This window comes from Sebastes fasciatus, chromosome 8 (assembly GCF_043250625.1).
Source record: "Sebastes fasciatus isolate fSebFas1 chromosome 8, fSebFas1.pri, whole genome shotgun sequence".
In the NCBI taxonomy this organism is placed as follows: Eukaryota; Metazoa; Chordata; class Actinopteri; order Perciformes; family Sebastidae; genus Sebastes; species Sebastes fasciatus.
Genome location: NC_133802.1, coordinates 28,291,714 through 28,315,839, shown reverse-complemented (window position 1 = coordinate 28,315,839; position 24,126 = coordinate 28,291,714). Strand labels below are relative to the sequence as shown.

At 40.8% G+C, this 24,126-nt stretch overlaps 2 protein-coding genes across 4 annotated transcripts; one reads left to right on the top strand and one right to left on the bottom strand.

The window, feature by feature from the left end:
• LOC141773115 (6-phosphofructo-2-kinase/fructose-2,6-bisphosphatase) lies at positions 1-15,290 on the top strand. 3 transcript variants are annotated; one of them, XM_074644801.1, is made up of 14 exons: positions 1-432; positions 5,414-5,539; positions 7,826-7,922; positions 8,087-8,153; positions 8,663-8,737; positions 9,681-9,737; positions 10,249-10,370; positions 10,511-10,718; positions 11,068-11,214; positions 12,246-12,350; positions 12,876-13,005; positions 13,207-13,269; positions 13,438-13,502; positions 14,514-15,290. In XM_074644801.1, the coding sequence occupies exons 1-14, from the start codon at positions 348-350 to the stop codon at positions 14,571-14,573; spliced, it is 1,407 nt and encodes a 468-aa protein (XP_074500902.1). In that variant the 5' UTR covers positions 1-347; the 3' UTR covers positions 14,574-15,290. The 3 variants fall into 3 exon arrangements, with proteins under 3 accessions (XP_074500902.1, XP_074500903.1, XP_074500901.1); XM_074644802.1 differs by lacking the exon at positions 1-432 and adding an exon at positions 968-1,130 and having other exon boundaries at positions 14,514-14,721; XM_074644800.1 differs by lacking the exon at positions 1-432 and adding an exon at positions 4,081-4,295 and having other exon boundaries at positions 14,514-14,721.
• Positions 15,291-17,364: 2,074 nt separating this feature from the next.
• ndnl2 (necdin-like 2) lies at positions 17,365-23,897 on the bottom strand. The gene is made up of 10 exons (XM_074644804.1): positions 23,715-23,897; positions 22,156-22,275; positions 21,990-22,053; positions 21,736-21,815; positions 21,524-21,618; positions 21,313-21,392; positions 20,800-20,842; positions 20,618-20,680; positions 18,679-18,793; positions 17,365-18,402 (listed from the first exon to the last, which is right to left on the bottom strand). Exons 1-10 carry the CDS (start codon positions 23,763-23,765, stop codon positions 18,307-18,309), a joined length of 807 nt encoding a protein of 268 aa, XP_074500905.1. The 5' UTR covers positions 23,766-23,897; the 3' UTR covers positions 17,365-18,306.
• Between the last annotated feature and the right edge of the window lie 229 nt (positions 23,898-24,126).

The following is a 24,126-nucleotide window of genomic DNA, read 5'->3' as shown; positions in this document are numbered from 1 at the left end:
TTGGACTAGTTGTTGTCATACAGGAAGGAGGGTAGAGTAGGTACCGAGGGGTTAAAACCAAGGACTAGTTCTCCTGCCGCAGACGGTGTGTGTGTGTGTGTGAGACCGGAGGAATACTAAACCGGAGGAGAGCAACAAACCGGAGAACGAGAAGCAACATTCTAAACGAGAAGTAATTACATTCTAACGAGAAGCAACATTCTAAACCGGAGGACGCGAGAAGCAACATTGTAGCGACTACTGACTGAACGAGCTGGAAGTTAGTCTGCAGCGACAATCACCATCACACAGCAGAGAGACAGGCTGTCCATGCTACACACACTCCACCAGGAAGACACATTTGGAGGATGAACGAAGCGGCGATTACGCAAGACTGTACCGAGCCGCAGGGGGGCGCGAGGAAGGGGCTCCTCCGGTTCCAGCGGCCACACGGTGAGTGACGTCACACACATACACACACGTACACACAACCACAGCTGACTAACTGGATTATGTAATGCAAAACACTCGCACACACACACACACTTCCTCTTTATTTCATTCATTTGTGCAGCAGCGTGAGAGAGGGACTGTGTGCGCGTGCGCGACTTCGTGACGCAAACTCTTGTTGATCACTCCCATTGATTAGAGAGCAGATCGAGGAGCGCGTGGTGGGATGCAAAGAAAAACAATGCATCAGATCATTCAGTTTACACGTGCTCTGCTCTGCTCTGCTGCGTCATTATGTAACGCCCGAGAGGAGAGGGTTCCTGCTTCCTGCTGCTGCTGCCTGGGAGGGTTTGGGGACATATGGAGGAGAGGACAGCGTGTCCTGCTGCAGAGACAGACAGTCCTCCTCCTGCAGCAGCAGCGTGCAGCAGGACGTGGTGCGTCTCGGAGGTGTTGGGTATGTCCTCCTCCGCCAGGTCAGTCAGTCAGGAGTCAGGAAGTAGACCGCAGAGAGAGAGGGAGAGAGAGAGAGCATGGCTGCTCGGCGGGGGAGCCAGCTGGTTATTTTGGGACAGAGAGAGAGAGAGAGTGACGAGGAGAGACCCACGTGTCCCCTGAGCCTCTCTGCTGCCTGGAGAGACAAATGGAGGCCAAGAGGAGCGTGCACCCGGTGCGGCGGCGCGTGCGGTGCGAGAGCACAGGTGAGGTTTGAGTTTAACAGCTTCAAGAGGAGACAGATGATTAACCTCTACCTCTCTCTCTCTCTCTCCCTCCCTCTCTCTCTCTCTCTGTCTCTCTGTCTGTCACACACACACCCTTTGCATGCAGCTCTGCATGATGACTCAGTATTAAAACATTTTTCGTGGGAAAAATGTGAACTCCTCGTCATGTGTGGTGACATCAGTGGTGAAGAAGTACTATTCATTAAGTATTTACCTTTATATAGCCCCCACACACTGTTTTACAAACTGTTAGAACTCTGTGTATATATAAATATAAAAAAAATCCCTCTCACCCTCGTGGGGTGTGATTCTGTCTTCCTCAAGCTCGGGTCCTCTATATATATATATATATATATACACTGTATATACACTGTATATGCATGGAAGGCTTCATCCCAAGTCCAGCACCTAAGGCTAAACACTAAGCGGAAAGAGGGAGGCCGAGGACTGGCGAGCGTCAGAGCCACTGTCCAAGATGAAACATCGAAAATCCAGGAGTACATCAAGAAGATGGCCCCAGATGATGAACTGCTAAGTGAATACCTCAGACAGCAGAAACCTGACGATAGTGAAGAGGAGCAGACAACATGGAAGGACAAGCCCCTTTAATGGCATGTACCACCGTCAGATAGAGGAAGTGGCTGATATCAAGAAGACCTACCAATGGCTGGAAAACACTGGACTGACAGACAGCACAGAAGCACTAATCATGGCAGCACAAGAACAGGCCCTAAGCACAAGGGCCATAGAAGCCAGGATCTACCATAGTACATCAGACCAGGATGTCTGAAATCCCAATAGGACGTACCACCGAAGGTGGTTTAGAAAAACAGGGCTAAGGTCCTGTGGGACTTCAGATTCCAGACTGACAAGCGGCTGCTGGCTAACCAGCCGGACATAGTGGTGGTTGACAAACAGCAGAAGAGGGCCTTGGTGATAGATGTGGTGATACCAGCTGACTGCAAAATCAGGAAGAAGGAACATGAAAAGGTTGAGAAGTATCAAGGGTTGAAAGAACAGCTGGAACACATGTGGAAGGTCAAAGCCGACGTGGTCCCCGTGGTAGTCGGAGCACTCGGGGTTGTGACCCCCAAACTGGGAGAGTGGCTCCAGCAGATTCCAGGAATGACATCTGAAGCCTCCGTCCAGAAGAGCTCAGTCCTAGGAACAGCTAAGATACTGCGCAGAACCCTAAAACTCCCAGGCATCTGGTAGAGGACCCGAGCTTGAGGAAGACACAGATACCACCCCACAAGGGTGAGGGGGAGATTATATATATATATCTATATATATATATAGGTATATATATATATATATATATAGATATATATATACATACTACATTCCTGTTTACCGCTCTGTGTATATATATATAGCGATATTTATTACAGAGCTGTGTTGAATAATCGATTCTGATTGGTCAATGACAGCGTTCTACAGTCTGTTATAACAGACCGTTGCTATGTATAACAGACCGTTGCTATGGGCGCAGTTCTGATGTCGGACTCTAGTGGACCGTTTTTGTGTCAAATTATTGATTTCTTAAGTAAGTAGCCGTGTAATAAGCGGGATAATGTACAGCCAGCGGGTCATTGTTGTGAAATAAACCCCTTCAGGGGGATGAGAGAGCATCGGGATGCAGTATCGCCCTGTCGTGGTCTCTTTCACAATAGTGACTGGGTCGCTGTACATTATCCCTTACTTATTACATACTACATTCCTGTTTACACCTCTGTGTTTATATGCTTTATTACCTCTTGGCCACCCTACTTCTGGCGCCCATGGGGAAGATATTAGTATTATATGAAACTAGTAAACTTGAGGAATTCATTGGTACCAACCATGTCATATTAGCTTGTCGGCAAGGAGGTTAAATAACGCTCCAAACTTGCGCTAAATTTTGGCGAGGAAAAAACTGACATGACCATTTTCAAAGGGGTCCCTTTACCTCTGACCTCAAGATAAGGGAATGAAAATGGGTTCAATGGGTACCCACGAGTCTCCCCTTTACAGACATGCCCACTTTATCATAATCACATGCAGTTTGGGGCAAGTCATAGTCAAGTCAGCACACTGACACACTGACAGCTGTTGTTGCCTGTTGGGCTGCAGTTTGCCATATCATGATTTGAGCATGTTGTTTTATGCTAAATGCAGTACCTGTGAGGGTTTCTGAACAATATTGATCATTGTTTTGTGTTGTTAATTGATTTCCAGAAATAAATATATACATAAATTTGAATAAAGCAGCATATTTGTCCACTCCCATGTTGATAAGAGTATTAAATACTTGAAGAAATCTCCCTTTAAGGTTCATTTTGAACAGATAAAAAAAATGTGTGAATAATTTGGAATTAATCACGATTAACTATTATAATCGATTGACAGTCCTGTTAATTACACTTGTGTTTACCCTGCAATCACATGTCTAAATGGGTGATGTGCAAAGGGCAAACAAAGCCCAGGCCGAGAGATAACCCCGGTGACATCACTGTGACATAAGCAGGGTCATTCTGTCAGAGTTTAGAAAGCCCCCTCCATTATAACTGTATTATATAACTGTTTTCGCAGTGAAAATCAATAGAATTAGTTTTTTTAACCAGGAAATATCATTTCAGTTTAGTTTTTCTTTAAGGATATACATTTTATTTAGTTTCAGATAACTAAAACAAAGGTAAATAGTAAAAAATATTATTAGTAGAGTATAATAACCCTGCTCCAAACATGCAAGAACCAACAAGAACTCTCACAGTAAATATCCACACACACACACACACACACACATTATGACAACTCTATTTGACGTCATCTTGCAAGATCACAAAGAAGCTGCCCAGCGTGGTTGTCCAATCGGAGACGCTCCATCAGGTGTGCTGACTGACAAATGACTCAAACTCCTCCCACTGCTGACACCGTGTGATAAAAGTTCAAAATCTGTCTGCTCACCTGGAGAGCTCCTCTTTTACCTCGTCCTTCTGTCAAACACTCACACTTACACTCTCACACACACAGTACAGAGGGTTTATACACACACTCAGTGGCCTGTTGAAGCCATGTCACAGACAAAAAAAACACTCACTCAAAACCCTCTGAAGAAGACCTGGGGTCCACGGATGGAAAGCCGGCTGAGCCAACGCAGAGGCTGTGAGTACACGTGCTTACACACTACCGGACACATACAAATACACACACACACACACACACACGCACGCAATACCTGACAAACTACTTCACTGTCTGCCTTTTGTTTTCGTCTCGCTTCAGCCAGACGAGTTGCTACTTGTGTTTTGAAGGAGGTGTCAGACGGTTTCAGAGCAACTGTTAGTTTAGTGTTTTGCTGTCGAGCAGAGCACAGCGTCCCTCTCTGGGACAGACCGGAGGGACGTTCACCCCAAAAGTTCACCCCAAAAGTTCACCATCAGACCACGTGTACACTTTTTTTTTCTTCAACTTAATGTGACCATCTCCAGCACGGTCACATAATTAAATGTAATTCTTTCTTGTGCCAGATGATGTAACATGACATCGCTTCAACTAACAATTACTTTGTTTATCGATTAACAGTGTGAGGGGGAGAAGTTATTGGGCTGCAGCTAACAGTTGTTTTCATCGCTGATTAATCTGTTAATTATTTTCTCGATTAATCGTTTAGTTGTTTGGTTTTTAAAATGGTGAAAAATGTTGATCAGTGTTTCCCAAAGCCCAAGATGACGTCCTCGTTCACAGTTTTTCTCAAACAGTCTTAACTTTCTCTAAACTGTACGTGCAATCATGACAGCTGTTTGAAGGGACATCACAACTCTATTGCATGTCTGGAAAAAAGTAGTAACTCAACCAAAACACTTCATTCATGCTTCTAAACCTAGTTATTGTGTCAGTAAACTGGCCAACGCCACCAAAATGAAAAAGTAGTTTTGTCATCGTGTGAGCCGGACTGGTCTAAATGGTCAGAAATAGGTTTTTTTCACCTCGACTGTCAACCCTGGAAATGTTTCTTATATGCAAATCTCTGGTTTGTTCTACTTGTTTGTTGACACTGACTGTTTACTGTACTTACCAGAATGTCAGTTATCAGACTCCTCCTGTGTGACTCAGTCCTGATGTCTTACAACACAACTTCTAATTCACTTTACATGCAGCAGCTTATCGGTCTTCAACCATCGGTGTTGAACTTCTACATAAACCTCAGTGGAAATCAACATGTCTTCCAGTGCAGCGCAGGTGTTTTTAACACTCAGTCTGTGTGTGTTTGTGTGTTTCAGCATCGGTGCCCCAGTTCACCAACTCCCCCACCATGATCGTGATGGTGGGACTCCCGGCGAGAGGGAAGACATACATCTCTAAGAAGCTCACCAGATACCTGAACTGGATCGGAGTCACGACTAAAGGTATCACATGACAGAAACTAACACTCAGTCACTACCATAAACCATTCATTCATTCCTAAAGAGTGGAGATTGTATTAGAGCGTTATTTAGCCTCCATCGCGATAAGCTAGTACAACATGGTTGGTACCAATGCATTCCTTAGGTTTTCTAGTCTCATATGATACCAGTATCTTCACTCTAACTTTAAAACTGAGCCGGTACAAAAAGCCCGGAACAACCTAAAAATCACAAGTTGAGTTAAAGAAATTAGTGGCGTTAAAGCAAATTTGCGTTATTATCGCGTTAACTTTGACAGCCCTGATTTTTTATTATACTGTATAATGTGTAAATGTTTGAAAACCCAATAAAAACATTTAAAGGTAAAGCTAGGTTTATACTCGCCGTAGTGTCGCCGGCCGGAGGATTGCCGAGCCAAAAATGCCGCCATCACATATTTTGCGTAAAGCGACGCTTGGTTGCACACCTCCGGAGTTTTGTAACTAGGCGCCCGCAGTTTTAAAGCTAGAGTGAAGACATTGGTATTATATGAAATTAGAAAAACCTAATAAATCTATTGGTACCAACCATGTCATACTAGCTTGTTGCGAAGGAGGCTAAATAACGCTCCAAACCTACGCCAAATTTTGGCGCAGAAAAACTGTCATGGCTATTTTCAAAGGGGTCCCTTGACCTCTTCCAATGATAAATATATACATACATTTGCATAAAGCAGCATATTTGCCCAATCCTATGTTGGTAAGAGTATTAAATACTTGATAAATCTCCCTTTAAGGTACATTTTGAACAGATTAACGATGTGCGATTAATTTGCGAATTAATCGCGATTAAATATTTTAATCGATTGACAGTCCAAGAAATAACTTAAATTCAGATTCAGACAAATTTATTGATCCCAAGAAGGGCAATTCAATTCACAGCTTACCCCATCACAAACACACACAGACAACATTCAGACAGACATCCAAAATGTTATGTCAATCACAGGTCAGTAAAACTGATAAACAGAGGTCGGTAAAGGACAGCAGATAAGTTAATAAAATATAATAAATAGCCATAAAATAGATAACAAGAGAAAACAAATAGATAATAAATAGACATTGTTACATGGTTATCATGTAAGGGAACTGTCAATAAAAATCTCACATGAAATGACTACTGTCTGCGTTTAATAACCTGATAGCAGAAGGAATAAAAGAGTTGGAGTAAGGTTAACTGAGGTTAGTTCTCCTCAGAGGTGCCTGATAACGGCAGCCTGAAGGCATCAATGAGAACTCAGGAGACAGAACATGAAGTGGTTTGCTGATAATATTCTTTGCCTTCTGTACCACCTGATTCTTCCAGAGGGAACACAAGTCTCTTTGTGGGACTCCAGTAATCTTGGAGCAAACCTTAACAATGAGTAACAGGCTGTTTTTGTCTGTAATGGTTAAGCCACTGAACCAACAAATAAAAGAAAAGGTCAGAAGACTTTTGATGAAAGAACAATAAAAGTTAGTTAAGATCCTCTTGCTGACATTAAAAGAGTTCAGCGTCCTCAACAAGTAGATTCTCTGTTGACCTCGTTTGACGATAGACTCTGTATTAATATGAAACTGAAGTTTACAATCCAACACAGTTCCAAGGTATTTATATGACTCCACAATCTGAACATCTTCGCCGTGTATGACACTAACTTTGTTTCCAGTCTTGTGTCTGAAGTCAATGATTAAAATTGATTAGAAATTAAAATTATTAATTCATTTTTACTATTAATATGTCTCAGGATTTTAGAAAGATGGCCAATTTGTTTTTTAAATGCTTTAAAAACAGGAGATCTTAGAAATAAATATTTTGCAGCCAAAGCAAATTGTTTACAGGATATTCAACCTTTTGACCTTTTTTTCATTAGAATACATTTATTGTTCCAAATATTTGACTCCTTTCTTTACAGGGATTGTATAAAGTCGATAAAGTATGTCCATGAATATTTGATATGAGTTTACGGTTAATTAAAATTCCTCCCCGGTATTGAGGAATTGCATGTTTGGTCTGTGGCGTTCTTTCGGTAACACTTGTTGACTTCTTGCTTCCTCACTGAATATTTAGTTAGTACACCCCCTGGCGTTTAGGAGAATACTCCAACGAACCACACATGCTCTTGGCCCGCGCCACGGTGTCTCGCACCAGTATAAACAAGGTGGATTTGTTGTGGCGAGGAACTTTGAGGTTGTTATCGTTATTTCCTCAGTCCTCTGATGTCAGCAGAAACTTTCTATCCTTCATTTGATCTCTTCCTTTGTTTCACAGTGTTCAACGTGGGCCAGTACAGAAGAGATGCCACCCGCATCTACAACAGCTTCGAGTTCTTTAGACCCGACAACACAGAAGCCATGAAGATACGCAAGTACGAACCTTCAGCTTCAAACTATGTCACCGCCAACAATCTGTGACTTGGCACATCTCCTTAGAATATAAATCCATTAAATATGTATGAAAGTGTCCAGATCGGACTGTGGTTTTGGAATATTGCATTATTAATGTTGTTTTTCTTTCTATTTCTGTGCACAGGGCCTGTGCCATCGCTGCCCTGGAAGATGTGTGTGACTACTTCACCAGAGAGCAGGGGCAGGTCGTGGTGAGTCCAATCTAACCTTGTAATCCTTAAAGAGTAACTTTGGTGTTTTTCATCCTGGATTTTTCCATGACTAATGAGGACAACAATTTCTGAAACTGTTCCAGTATTGAGGGAGAACGTTGTAATCGGCAAACGCTAAATAAGCTGCGAGGCAAGCGAGCAGCGTCAATGTAACGTTAAATCCACTAAAAGGTTCAAAGATGGACCACAAACACTTTCCCAATGTCTAGCAATAAGACGCTTCGCTTGTATCAGGGGAAGGTTACTCAACTTGCGTTCATGAGTTCTCAGAGTCAATGCTAAAAAAATGTACATTAAGACTTTTTTTTTCTGTCACACATGCAGTAGTTGTATATATCTCTCTACAAGTATTTAGTTTGTCACATTTGGACTTACTTAGTGAGTCGTTTACTTGACTTATAAACCCTTTTTTGAAGTCCTAAAGTCTCTGGTACTCTTATTAATGAGTCCAAAAACAATCTGTGACTAATCTCATCTGTCTGTGTCAGGTTTTTGATGCCACTAACACCACCCTGGAGCGCAGAGAGGTCATCCTCCGCTTCGCCAAGGAAAACGGTTACAAGGTTTGTTCTTGTTTATTTTTTGCTCCGTTACAAATGGAAACCTATAAATTCCCTACAACATGGGACCCTTTAGTATTTTATTTTTTCGAAAGGCTTAAGACGCTTCCCCAAAATTAGCCAGGCACTGTGATTTTAATCGTCATGATTAACGCTCTACACAATAGAATGTAGTGTTAATAAGTAAGGGATAATGTACAGCGAGCCGGTCATTGTTGTGAAAGAATCCCCGACGGGGCGATGCTGGTCTCTCATCGCCCTGAAGGGGATTCTTTCACAAGAATGACCCGCTGGCTGTACATTATCCTGCTTATTACACGGCTACTCACTGAAGAAAATCAATATTTTGAAACAAAAACGGTCCGCCAGAGTCCGACATCAGAGCTGCGCCCATAGCAACGGCCTGTTATACATAGCAACGGTCTATTATACACAAAAATTACAGAACTCCGTGATTTACCAATCAGAATCGAGTATTCAACACAGCCGTGTAATAACTGATGGTAAATTAGGGGTGTAAGAAAATATCAGAAAAATCGAATATCGCGATATAATGTTTTGTGATACTATATTGATTTTTTTTTATTTGTTTATATTTCAAAGCATGTATATGTACATGAATCATAAATTAATTAATCTGTATGTATGTTTTATTTTGTTAATTTTGTGTTTGTTGGCTTTTTTTATTTTTTATTTATTTTATTCTTTTATTTTAAAAAAAAAATTTTTTATCTTTCTTCTTAATTTTTAACCATCATTCCCTGAGTAGATATGTTATTATACGTTATTTTTTGTAGGCAGTGGGGGGGTGGGAGAAAGTGAAATTGCTCTATGTTAAATATCTGTGAATAATGTTCTCTTTCTTAAATAAAAATATTATCAAAATAAAACCAACAAATGGAAACTTAAAAAATTAAAACTTCTCTTTCTTTCTCCACGTGTCCAGGTTTTCTTTGTGGAGTCAATATGTGATGATCCGGGAATCATCGCTGCGAATATTAAAGTAAGTGAAACACAGTGTGTGTGAGTGTGGTGTGTGGTGTGTGTGTTAGAACAGGAAGTTGTGGTTCCGGCATCACTGTGAGAGCCGTTGCTATGAGCCAAGAGCTGCTCGGAACCGAGGCCCAGTGTGTTTCTGGTTTGTTGCTGGTGGAACAAACTGAGCTGAGCCGAGCCCACCGTGTTCGGAGCACCAGTCAGATGCTGCCAGGTCACGTGTGTCTTGGCTCAAATCTGGTGTGACATTTGTTCCAAAATAAGATGCTTTGCCCATATGGAGAATGACTCTCCTGCTGCTATCAATCTTTTACTTTCGTTTCCCCTTTATTTCCTGTTTTCAGTTCACTTTCACACTAAGCTCATTTCAGCTGCTTGGTTCAGTTAAAGTTACTGTGAGATGGAAGTGAGAAATGATTAGAATATGAATCCGAAAATGATGTTGTGTCCCCTAATGTCGGACACTAGAGGAGGCTGGCACTGTAGTTTTATGTCTCTCTCTCTGTGTCTCTAAACAGGAAGTGAAGCTGAGCAGTCCCGACTATGTGGACTGTGACAAAGAGGAGGCTGTGGCTGACTTCCTGAAGAGGATCGAATGTTACAAGTTAACCTACATCCCTCTGGATGACAACACGGACAGGTGATGGCATCTGCAATATGAAACCAGCCCGGTGTTCCATGGTCATTTGGTCGTTTCAATAAGACGACAATAAGTCAAATCTAGAATAGCACCAGACTTATTACGTATCATAACAAAACCCTCTTCTCGTCTTTACGCAGGAACTTGTCTTACATCAAGATCTTCAACGTGGGCAGCAGGTACCTGGTGAACCGGGTCCAGGACCACATTCAGAGCAGGATCGTCTACTACCTCATGAACATCCACGTCACCCCGAGATCCATCTACCTGTGTCGCCACGGAGAGAGCGAGCTCAACCTCGTGGGTCGCATCGGGGGAGACTCTGGACTGTCGCCTCGCGGGGCAAAGGTTAGGACTGTCTGGTCTCTGACATTGAGATTGCGATGAATCCGTTGATACCAAACATGTCATGCTGTCTTTCTGGGAAAGGGGCTAAATATCACTCCAAAGTTGAACTGTCTTTACCACGAGGTTCGCGAACAACATGACTAGCGTACGTCGTTGGTGCTCCAGGCAGCATCAGCAGTCACTCAGCTCATAGCTGTGGCTGCGTTTAGAGATGAATCCCAGTGCTGAGGGGCGGACTGAACCATTTTGTGCCTTTTACAAAGGGGTAGTCAGTCCCTTTTTTCCTTTTCCAATTTCCCTGTGTATACATCCTGTTTATATTCCCATGTCCTCTCTGTGTGTCCATCAGTTTGCCAGTGCTCTGGGGGCGTACATGCGTGGGCAGTGCATCAGTGACCTGAAGGTGTGGACGAGTCACATGAAGAGGACCATCCAGACCGCCGAGGCTCTGGGAGTCCCCTATGAGCAGTGGAAGGCCCTCAATGAGATAGACGCTGTGAGTGTGTGTTAGCAGCGTTTCCATACTGTATGATGACCTCGGCATGACCTACTACATGAACTCTGCTCTTCATAGTTTGTTTAATTTCACAAATATTTATAAACTCTGTTTCCTGCTTGTTTGTGTATCAGAGGATGAGAAAGAGAGATATGTGCTGTGGTCTTTTTCTCTTAGGAAGGTTCCTAACTCTCAGTAGCAGCCATGATAAGAGCTGTTTGTAAATGTTAAGGAAAGGAGCTTCAATGCTTCATCTATTATCTCCTTTAGCATAGGATACACTGGACCATCCTTTACCAAAGGAAAGGAGATAATAACATCCCACAATTCATTGCGGCTGCAACTTTTAAAGCGATGCACCATTCTGCCGTTCATGAAAACAAACGCTTATCTTGCATATTATTTTCAGACAGTCATATACTAGTTGGGATTGTTGTTGATAAATATGAGCGGACAGTGACAACCATTTTGATTCACTTTATTTCTATTTATTTATTTATGTCGAACATGTAACAAATATGTAAAAACAAAACAACAATATCAAATCAAATAAACAGTAAACATTTAGCACACAAATAATCAACATAAATAAATGTTACGTCCAAAAAGGAGCAGGAAGAAATCTACATTTAATGTTTCTACTCCTTCATCACAACTCAAAAAAATAACTCAATATTTATCATCTGAACTTTTTGGGGTATCCTGTACGTTATTCCTTTTTTATTTCAGTTCCAACCTTGGTAATGAAGTAATATTTTTTGTTAGGTCAGATAATCCTTTATTATATGTTGATGTGGCGTGTTAGGGCAGAACGAACGTACGGGTGAAGCTGCGTCTTTTGTAGTCCCTCATCAGAACTTTGTAGTTTCACCACGGCAGACCCATGTCACTAACATCCGCCGCCGTCCTATCATCATTACAGAGCCTATAGTGAAGCTGCAGTCAGATTCTCTCAATACCACGGTTGTCTTTTTCTAAGTCCGTATGAAAAGACAGCCTAAGAGGTTTTTTTTCTGTGTTTTCTATCTCAGGGAGTTTGTGAGGACATGACCTATGAGGAGATTCAGGAGCATTACCCAGAGGAGTTTGCACTGAGGGACCAAGACAAGTATCGCTACCGCTACCCTAAAGGAGAGGTGAGTGTGACTAACAAGAAAACCAATCTGTTTTCCTCATTTTATTTCCCAGTATGTGTACGTTTGTGTGTGTGTGTTTGAACTGTAAAAGATTTGGACCGCGTCTAAAGTATTCACCTGACTTAGACGTCCTGATGATAACATGAACAAACTGATGAAGCCCTCAGGTTTCTCTCTGGCTTCATCATCAAGTGAGACTTATTTCTTCTCTCTAAACTTTATCCAACAAGATGAGACAAAACATTGGACCAAAGAATCTGGAGGTTTTTTGTTTTTTTTGCGCCACTTTATACTGAAGTGAGTCATTTATAATTAAAAGTAGAAACAAAAAGATGTTCTTTCTAGAAAGGAAATACATAATATTATAATAAGTACTAACAAATGAAAGGGTAGATGAAAGCTGATTGTGAGACAGTGATAGAGAGGAGGGGATTTTCCTGTTTTCACCGTGTGTTTGTTTGTAATGTGGAGCCACAGTAGAGTTGGACAGTTAAACATGTCTGTCTCTGTGTGTGTGTTCACCAGTCGTACGAGGACTTGGTCCAGCGTCTGGAGCCCGTCATCATGGAGCTGGAGAGGCAGGAGAACGTTCTGGTCATCTGTCACCAGGCTGTTATGAGATGTCTGCTCGCCTACTTCCTGGACAAGACTTCTCGTGAGAGAAACTACATTTATTTACAATAACACTACTCAGGTCTCACCGTTTTACACATCACAACTTTTCAATGCTAACCTCCATAATTATCAACCAGAGGGCCGACAGTTAAATATGTTTTCTACACTACATTATATATGTGATCGGGCAAATCACATCTATATCGTTTAAATCTGACTTTTCTTTGTCCCTGTGTGTCAGATGAGCTGCCCTACCTGAAGTGTCCTCTTCACACCGTCCTGAAACTCACCCCGGTCGCCTACGGTCAGTCTCTCTGTTCAACATTCGTCCTCTCACACATTCACACATTCACAGCTGCTCTTGTTGTCTCCTGCTGGGTTAACACTGCTCTTCATCTTTCCTTTAGCACCATGAAAAACTTCACATCTTCATCAGACTCATTCATGCTGCTGTTTGTCTTTTTCCTCTCAGGTTGTAAAGTGGAGTCTGTCTTCCTCAACATCGAAGCTGTCAACACACACAGAGACAAACCAGTGGTAATTAATACTTACTTACTTATTTACTTACTTACTTATTTATTTATTTACTCACTCACTCACTCACTCACTCACTCACTCACTCACTCACTCACTCACTTACTTATTTATTATCATTTATTCACAAACATGTAGAGAGGGGCAGGTAGTTTTCTGAGATATGAATATTTTTTTTGCTCTACTCCAAATACTAGATCGTTGAACTATCCCTTTAATGTTGCTGTAGGTGGACGTAATAATTAACCCTCCGAGACCCACAATAGAACCGTTTTTGTCATTTTTTTAGGGGGGTACAGGGGCTCTTTAGGGGGAGATAGCAGGTCAACAGTAGATGTCACATAGAAGTGGTGTACATCATCTGAAAGCTGGGAACCTGAAGATTAATTTGAGATGCTGCTCAGCGCTGTGTGTCAAATTGTTCTAGTCATAAATCAGAAATAAACATTAATTAATTAGTTAAAATGAATTGTGAGAGTGTATAAGGGCTTAGAACATTATGATAGAAGTATATGATGACCATTCCCATGCTCTATTATGCTCATCAATTGATAAAATCAATATAAAATCAAAGATGAATAATCCCTCCAAAATACAAAAGGAACACCATAGAAAAAGCCATGCTTTGATTTGGGATCAAAAACGTTTGACATTTGGAGATTTCTGCAAGAATTGCATTTTTCGGCGATTGGATGGCGAGCACCTCCGTTGTGTAAACTGCTCAGAAACCCCTTTATTGTCAATCTACCTATGAAAGCCATCCATCCTCTGAATGCTCTAGGTTTGTAGTTTGTGGCTGTAAAGTTTCATGAGGCTGTAATTATCCTAGAGGTCACCACAGGTCATTTTATACAGTGAGGTCGACTTTAAGAAAAGTGGTCTCACTACAATGAAATTTCTACTATGGGGACTAACATCATCATCAAGCTAGTATGACACATCAGTACTTTCACTTTCGCTCTATAGCTGAACCTGCTAGAGCCTCTGAAAGTATTTTGTCTGTCTCTTTCTCAGAACGTGGACGTGGACCGAGAGCCAGCGGAGGCATTAGAGACGGTCCCAGACCACATCTAGAGGACGCAACAGAACAGGGAGCTGGTCTCATTTCCATCCAGCCTCATGGAAAGTGGCCTTTCTTTTAATTTAAGATAATCATAGTGTTCATCGTTTTATCGTGTTGTGAAATGGAAAATCATTGTGATATAATGAAAATGAGACATTTCTCCTATGGCAGCCTATTTCCATTGTAAATGCACTTTATAATGCAGGCTCAGGCCAGATGTTCGTGATATGAAGAAGAGGCTTCCTTTACTGTGAAAAATGAACTGCTACTGCTCAACACTGTTATGGATATTCTCCAACGTAGTCACCTGCATGTCTTTGTCTCTTCCTCCTTTCATCCCGTCATTCTGTTTCCTCTTCACTACTGGTACTGTCGCATTAACCGACTTTAAATCATTCAGCCAGTTCTTAACTTGAAACTGGCGAGTCAATCTGAACCATCACGTTATCTTGTCTCCACATCCGCAGAGGTACGTCATAGAGAATCCAGACGACTGGTAAGCAGCTGTGTTATTTGTGTTTTCTGCTGGTAGTCACAGTGGTGCAAAGAGGAGGTTTTCAGTGACGATGCTAAATGAGACTTTAGAGAATAGTTTGATATTTTTGAGAATTACACTTATTCGCTTTCTTGAGTGACTTTAGATGAGAAGATCAATGCAGTAAATACGAAGCGAGGAGATGTAAGCTTAGCTTAGCACAAAGACTGGAAGTAGGGGGAAACAGCTAGCCTGGCTCTATCCAGAGGTAAATAAAATCTTCCTATAAGCACTTCTCTTTACATATCTGGTTGGTTTAATCCGTACAAAAAACAAAAGTGTAAAAATTGGAAATATGTTCCCAAAGTCTGGCAATCTCATAGTGACGATAGTGGTACGTGTCCACAGCCTCCGTCCTTTCCACAGTTCCCATTCATTGTCTACGTAAGCAGCCGTGCAATGCATTCTGGCAGCGTGGCGGAGCGATTCGAGAGACGGGGCGTCACGTTGTTCGCTCCTCATTTTTCACCGTTTTATAGACCAAACAACTAATCGATTAATCGACAATGAAAATACTCGTTAGTTGCAGCCCTACATACGACACCTTCTCTCCTTTGACCCTTATTTCAAAAAAGGGAAAAGTCCCCCAAAAAAACTTTCGGAGGATCCCTCCTACTGGACAAACAGATGTACAATAGATGTAATGTGTACAGAATAACCAACATAATAAATTACAGTACTGTATAGACAAGAAAGCGAATAAGTGTATTTCCAAACTATTCCTTAAACTTGAACTGGCCTGTTAGTTGGAGTCATTTTCATGTCTCTACATCCACATGGAGGTACATCATACAATCACACTGATTTTTTTTTGGGGGGTGGATGTGGTTTTGTTACTTGTCACAGTGGAGAAAGAGGGAGGAGGTGGAGTTATCACGGTGTTGACTTTGGTATAAACACTGAATGAAACTGGTGCACAAAGTAAACCACACATTCCACAATCCTTTGGGACATTTGGCACTTTAACTGCCCAAAAAATACCTTGATGTGCCTCACATGAGTCAAATACACATGATGATTCTATGCACCGTCCATGTTTTTAACATGTTTTTATCAGTCATTTTTTATTAAGATACATGAGGGGATCTGGTGCAATGTGTTCTTTTTAAATAGGTTTACTTGGACCTTAGGTCCAGATCTGGGGGCCTGTAACACAAAGCACATTTGACTCAGTCTGGTTCTCTTTGGGTTACCTGGCTTCACCTGAGTGATCCTGGATAACTGGTACCATGAAGCTGGTTCTCAAACGACTCCGATAACTCTGAGTTTACGCCTTCACAGGAAAGAGGCAAAGTTCTTAATAATATTTATTAAATATAATACAATATGATCACACAACTTGCCCAAATGCCCTATCTCGCAATGTTAACGAATGTGAAAAATAGTGCATGTGTCCGTCCTGTGATTCGGATTCCCTCCAAATTTTAATGGGTTCTGAGTAATGTGATTTAATAAAATGTACGAAGCATTTTCTGGGTTTAAACACCACTTTTCTTCATGTCCCACAACTGTGGTTGAGATACGTAAAATGAGCTAATTCAATTATAATCTGACATTTCAAATGGAATTGTTTCTTATGCATATTACTTTACACTATATTCAAATTATTTATTTGTTTACAAATCATTTATATGATTTTATCATCTTAATGTTCCAGCACAATGTTCTTGTCCCACACTACTGAGTCCTTTCCACGACACTGAACAAATACCATACGTTTTAATCAACGCCAAATAAATCTGGTTTCCATGGAAACAGAAGGTAGCAGATGATCATCTTTTATTCTTACCATACAGCTTGGTAACATTTAAACAATAACTTAATATGACTGTTGAATTCATGTATATCAGATGCTAAGAGTCAAAGCTAACGTAGCAGACATCGCTAGCTGACATTTATCTGCAATATTAGCAGAAATGTAATTTCCGCAATATGTCCTTCAAAGTCATTATAACTGCAATATCGGTCATAACATTTTATATATTTTTTGTGTATGAAGACATCTTACTGTCTACATTTTTCAGGGTGTAGAGAAAATTATGAAATCCCCTATTTTTAAAAAAAAAGTTTTTTTATATCAATATTTACAATGATGCACAAAGCTTGATGAAATTTAAATGTCTTAAAAATATTATAGAAAATAAAAAAGGTTATTGTAACGTTGCAGTGAGGACATTTAGTGATGAAAACCATAAAAAAATAAACATGCTGCTGGCAGTATTCTGCTAAAATACAAGATTGTTGAATGTAAAAAAGAAAGGATTTCATTTCCAATTTCTTTTATTGAACAAATTGAACTGAATACAAAAGGCACCAATAAAAAAAAGTGGTACATTTTAAAGTGCAGTTTTGTACTGATGCTCTCAACTAACTCAAAAATCCTGAGTGCAATATAACAGTCTTTCCTGATGTGTTTATCGCACGCAAGTTGACATTGCGATGAAAAAAAGCGATATATTGTGCAGCCCTACTCGTCTCGCTCGGTGTTACAGGCCCCCGTCTTTATTTGTGTCACCTGAGGGAGCAATAGAAAATAATAGAAAAGACTATCTTCTCAGGGGACCTTTATCTAAAAGAAAAAGGGATGCCAGCACATGACAGTGTAAATAAATGTGTACGTCTTTCCACACAATGTGACGAGTGTCTCGGTCGGAAAACTAGAATCTAAGTCGTTCACTTCTTACCGTCAGTGGTAGAAAATCTAGTGTCGAACCAGTAAACTGGTGCTTTCTGTTTGGTCAAACTGCTCTTCTCTTGATTATATGTACATGTGCAATTGTGCCTGTGTGTCCTGAGCTCTTCAATATGTAGAGACTGAGATGTCAAAGAGGTACGTCAACTTGTCTAACAGCAACGTGAGAGAAATGAATCAAAAGACAATGTCAATCAATGATGTAGTAATCTATTACAAAAGATTTTATTTTCTGAACTTGAGCAAATAACTTAACTTTTAAAGTCCAGGCAATAAAATGAAAATGGATACCTGACTGTGTGTTATTAAATATTATTTAATAAAAAAGACATCAAGAATTCAAGACTTCACGGACTAAAAGGTAAAGTATGAACATGAACGTATGTACAATATGTAATATGAGCAGGATTTGAATTGATAGTTTAAACAGACTTTGTAACAGTAGATTTGTCTGTCCGATGCAGCTCCTCTCTTTCAGCATCAACACTTAAATAAATGAAAGGTGATAGTAGAAGAGTCATCTCTGGCTGCTGGTGCCAGCCAGCGAGGAGTTGGAGATGGAGTGGGCTTCTCTGTACTGCTGGCTCCAGCTCTGAGGCTCCTGTTCATGAAGCTGAGATCAAACAACAGATCTTCATTAGGTACAAATACTCAGCTTACTGACTAAAGCCCTGTTCAGACCTGGTAGTAACATGCGTCCTCAGTGATCGGCTCACAAGTGGACAGCTCCAAGTACAGGTGTGAACGCACTCGAGACGCATTGAGATCGGATCCCATTCATTGTGCTCTCATTTAGCAGTGTGTAGTGAATGTGTCCTGGGCCACAATAAGGACCGCCTACTCAACTGACATCCTGATCTTTTTACTAACATCTCACACAGATACTTACTTGACCCATGAACTCGAGGATTTTGGCTTTTGACACTTCCACGTCGGCACGTTGACCCCATCGAAATTCATGCTCCACTGGCTCTGTGTGAGGGATTCGTACGTACTCCAGGTACCTACACACACAATAAGCTTGTCATGTGTAATGTGAAACATACGTTTGCACATTCAAGTTAATTAACTGCTAAATAAATCAAAGGATCTAAAAGAAAGAAAGAAAACACCGCGTACACAACTGTGCCAGCGTCGCTGTGTGTGTTTGACCAATCAGCGAAAGCCATCCCTGCAAACTAGCGTGATTATCAAGTTAACTTTGACAGCCCTAAAATATATATATAAGAACCTTTGTAATGACAAACATCATGACAACACATAATAATGATTAATGTTTGGAGTCAGTGCTGGTCCAGCCACTCTGCTGTAGTGGTCTGGTCTCTTCCACTCTCCTGTTAATCTGTGGTGTGGTATAAACCAGAGTCTATGGTCTGACAGACACTGGCTCTGATCACACCAGTATACAGTTTAATACAGTGTTCCCAGCAGGGGTCTTGAACCTGTGACCTTCTTATCACAGATCTACCGGTTTACATGACTGAGCTATCACCTGGCCTAAAGCTCCAGGCTCAGAACCAGATACTGTGTGTATTCACACCTTCAGTAGGTGGGGGAGGAGCACACAGGTAATCTGATTCCTTATAAATCATTCGGGTAGAGAAACCTGATTTCAGGAGAATGTTTACATGCACACAAGAAACTATACCACTCAGAGAAATCAGGTTACGTCGGAGACGTAAATCTTTGCATAAATGCAGCAGGTCAGTAATCAGATGTGTCCCCTACTCCAGACCTTATTTTGGAAACATGACTCCTTTATTTTAACTGTATTACTAGAAGACACTGACTGCTTCCTGGCCTTTGTTTTGGGTGTAAGTGTGTTGAAACAGACTGACCTCCTTTTTTCTAGAATCCTGGATTCCCCTGCAAGATTTGTCCTGTAAAAAGCCAATTTCTTGGCCATGTATCTGTGAATTGTTTTTTACATGTACGCATGTGCAAGACTTCAGACAGGGAAACTATCGCTGGATGAAAGAAAAGAGCAATACATCCTTGTATTCAAAGTCGGACTTTAACCAAATACACTAAAGCCGTAAAGCCCGGAGGCTCCGCAGGTTGTCGCAGCGCTTGGTCGTACACCTCTGAATTGTTGTAACTCGGCGCCCGGTGCGCTCGGGGCTTTCAGACATGACTGCTGCAATAAGATAAAAGCAAATAATTTAAATTAAGAAGTAAAATAATGAATTAGAAAGACGGCCAATTTTATTTATAAATGTTTTAAAAGCAGGAGATCTCTATCTTTAAAAGGATATTAAACCTTTCAACCTTTGTTTTATTAGAATACATTTAATACTTGACTCCTTTCTTTAAAAAGATTGTATAAAGGTGATAAAGTATGTCCATGAATATGAGATATGACTGTACAGTTAATTACAGTTTCTCCTCAGCATTGAAGAGTTTGGTTTATGGCGTTTTGCCAGTAACAGCCGTTGACTTCTTGCTTTTTCTCAGAATATATTCCCTCTGGCATTTTCGGAGAATACTGCAACAAATAGTTGAGCATAATCGCCTTCGTGCGTGCTCGTAGCTCGCGCACCATCTGTGGAGGCCTTGCGCGAGTATAAACAAAGCTTTAGTCATTTCCACTGCTGAACATTTGAATATTTGTTAATTTTGTGCTGCGAGGAAAAACTGCTCTCACTACACAGTACTTCCAAGTAATACTTCCAAAATAAGGTCATTGACATATGCAATATATGGAATAAAATTAAATTAAATATGCATACGCGGACTGTAAATGTATCGGCCGATTCCCTGTATAACATGGTTCCTTGTGCGCATGTACACATACTGGAGGTAAATGAGGCTTAACTGTTCATTCTTACCTTTGACGCACAAACTCATCTGTGACCACCTTCTTTACATCACCGAACTCTTCATGTTTTTCTCTGCGTCATCACAATAACGAATAATGAATAGAAACAAAAAGATTCAAGGTCATTAATAATCAGGTGCAGAATACACACATGCAGTACAGTGTGTATTACATACAAATGTCTGGCCTTACCCGGCGTCAGCACGGAGTTTCTTGAGCGTGCTCCAGATCAGGTCTGCAGCACAAAACAAAATTATTTTCAAATGGTGTTTTTGCAACAAAATGAAAACTGGACTAATGGCGTGTTCACACCAAGAGCAAAGCGAACTTTTCGTGCGCTGCGATTACATACAAAGTCAATGCAAAGAGGCGAATAGACACAACGGTGTTTGATTTTCTGACATATCTGGGACTTCCACAACATGTACAAAGCAGCAACAGTTGTTAATTATTCCATGGTTTCTTCCATGATGACAGAAATGGCAGAAAAGAAAAGTTGTTGGTATCCATGGAGACAAGCTCCTACTCCTCTCCGGTGCGTCTAGCGCAAATGAACACAAATGATACCGGCGGTCCAACTCGCATGAGTAAAGTGAGGCGAAAATTTGCCCCGCTCTTGGTCTGATTCTGAACACAGCATAATAAGAGTATGTAATGGACGCCTACGTGGAAAAGGACACTGAATAGTTAAAAGCTGTCACTCACTTTCTCTGACAACGCCTCCTTTCATGAAAATAACACTCAGGATCACAAACAGCAGACCCATCTTTGGATTGGTCGGGCTTCTACACACACACACGGAAAACAAAGATTTTCCAACAAATACGTACTGTGATGGTTAAAACAGTTTATATGAATACTGACATGATGCAATAGTGTTAATGACAGAGATATTCAAAACATATGGGATACTCACGTGATCGGTGAGGCTCCATCAGCTGTCTCCAACTTGTTGATGAGTATGTACATGTGATTTTTGGCATCGATTTCAATCATTTTGAGGCCAAATACCTGTTTCAAACAGTGGATAAGAACAACATTGTGACATTTGTTTTTAGTTTTAATGTGACATTATTTTAATGTGACATTGTTTAGCTGATTCCAGCGTTGCCACTGATGCTCTCAGACCTGGTCAAAAGTACGTGCTGCTCTCTTCATGATCTCAGGGTAGATGTTTCTGTACTCTTTCACAACGTGTTTCACCAGGTCTGAAAAGGCAGAAAACATACATTGCACTATTTATCATCAAAAACTTTAGTCTTAGCTCACACTGAGTCACATCCACAAATGGCCAATTTAAATGTTTATTCCCATGTCTCACAGTGTGACAGGTAATGAACTTGTGACTGTTGTTATCGCATGGTGTATGCATGCTGCTGTACCTGCTCGGCGTATGGGAATCTTCTTTTGGTCCTTCATCAAGAAGTACTGCACCACCTCAGCTGTCTGCAGGACAGACAAACAAGGTGTGTGAACAACTCATTAAAAAGGAAGAGAAAATGTACTCTTGTAATTATTTAAAATAACACTTTTCTGTGCTTCTCTTACCTTTTGGTCGACCTGTGCAGGTGTGAGCTTCTCCAGCCCTTTCTGGACCTGTGACGTACTCGGCTGAGTGAAGGTTGTGTCATCATCTTCTTCCCGAACCACTGAGGTGCCCGACTGCCTCTACATGCAAAAAACTTCAGCTGAAACCAGTCGCATTGTCTAACACAACACCACCATGGTCATAATCATTAACAGAACACTGAGCTTGCTGTAGCCCAGACAGACCACCTTGTTTAATTGTTAGCTTAGAAATATATATATATACACAATATATGTTTTGTATGATAGTTAATAGAATATATTTGGGTTTTGAACTGTTGGTCAGACAAAACAAGCAATTTGAAGATGTCACCATGTTCATTATTTTCATGTTTTTACTCCATTTAAAGGTCCCATATTGTGCTCAGGTTCATACTTGTATTTTATGTTTCTACTAGAACATGTTTACATGCTGCAATGTTAAAAAAACACTTTATTTTCCTCATACTGTCAGCCTGAATATGCCTGTATTTCCCCTTGTCTGAAACACTCTGTTTTAGAGCATTTTGACAGAATTGCAACAGAATTGCGTTGCTAGGCAACAGCTTGGGTCCATGTTTACTTCCTGTCAGCTGATGACATTCACATACACTGCAACCAGGAATACACTGGGACACATTTAGAATGTTTACGTTTAAATCTGTGTAAAGGGTCTAAATATTGTATATTTGTGACATCACGAATGGGCAGAAATCCTGACAGCTTGTTTCAAATGCAGAGTTTCTGAATACGGGCTGTGTGTATCTCCCTGTGGATTGAGTGTTTCGATACTTTCACAGTATTCATATACAACTTAAGCCTGCTTTATAATAAAAAAACATGAAAATCTCACTTTTTTTTATAATATGGGACCTTTAATAGACTAAATCAGGGGTTCTCAAACTGTTTTGGGCCAGGAACCCCTTCCAGACGAGAACATTTTCCAAGGACCCCCTATTAATCATAACACCGATTAAGCATGCGTAGCTTTGTTCTCTCTGGTGCCATTGGAACTATTTGTTTGTTTATGAAATTGTTCTCACACACCTGTACTATCCATGACTACATAATGCTTAAAAGAGGGGCTGAACCATAGATCGGTCTGCAGGACAGATAATAATGCACACAGTGCACTGTCATAGACTAAGCTACTGGAGTTACCCTGCACTATACTCACTTTTAACAGTCCGTTCTGCACTTTTTAATAGTCCTGTATCACAGCTGTTACCCTGCACTAGATTCAGTTTTAACAGTTTTCTTCATCTCCTTGTATTTTTTTATCTGGTATATTTTTTTGTACTTTGCACTACTAACTTTTTTACTGCTTTTTACTAACATGTTTTGCACTATGGAACTGTGATGCTGGAAACTTGAATTTCCCTCTGGATCAATAAAGCTACTATCTATCTATCTATCTATCTGTTTTATGCTGAAAGAGGGGCTGATCCAAAGATGTATATATCTATTGACTGAACATGCTCAAACAGATGCAATGAAGCTGTCTTGGCCGTGTGAACCCTTCATCCATGGTGTGAACTCACCTTGCTCTGAGAGGTGCTCTGTGTGTTGGACAGCCTCTTCCTCTGCGACATGACGACACGATACCTGATGATAAACACGATCACACAACCACGGCCAGCTCAGTCAGTGTGCTTCATGTGGCTTTAAACAAACATAACCACTAAAGCAGAGTGAAGCAGAGTGAAGCAGAGTGAAGCAGAGTGAAGCAGAGTGAAGCAGAGTGAAGCAGAGTGAAACAGAGCCAGAGGAAGACACGGAAGTGATGAACGTTAGTGCTAAAGTAACGATAGCTATGTAGCCGTAGAGCTAACTATCTGTTTTAAAGCAAAACATTCTAACTTAAATAACGTTTATTATTCTCTTCTCAGTCTCCGCAGACTGCAGTAACGCTACAACCGGCTCAGTGAACATTATTCACTCACTTTGTTTACA

Bases quoted from the DNA above. Each gene is read 5' to 3' on its own strand.
- LOC141773115 (XM_074644800.1), top strand. From the start codon at position 4,205: ATGTCACAGACAAAAAAAACACTCACTCAAAACCCTCTGAAGAAGACC. The intron at 11,215-12,245 runs GTGAGTGTGTGT...TTTCTATCTCAG, and splicing joins CCCTCAATGAGATAGACGCT to GGAGTTTGTGAGGACATGAC. The intron at 13,270-13,437 runs GTCAGTCTCTCT...TTTTCCTCTCAG, and splicing joins ACTCACCCCGGTCGCCTACG to GTTGTAAAGTGGAGTCTGTC.
- ndnl2 (XM_074644804.1), bottom strand. From the start codon at position 23,765: ATGTCGCAGAGGAAGAGGCTGTCCAACACACAGAGCACCTCTCAGAGC. The intron at 22,054-22,155 runs GTAAGAGAAGCA...TCTGTCCTGCAG, and splicing joins CTGCACAGGTCGACCAAAAG to ACAGCTGAGGTGGTGCAGTA. The intron at 18,794-20,617 runs GTAAGAATGAAC...TTGTGTGTGTAG, and splicing joins GATGAGTTTGTGCGTCAAAG to GTACCTGGAGTACGTACGAA.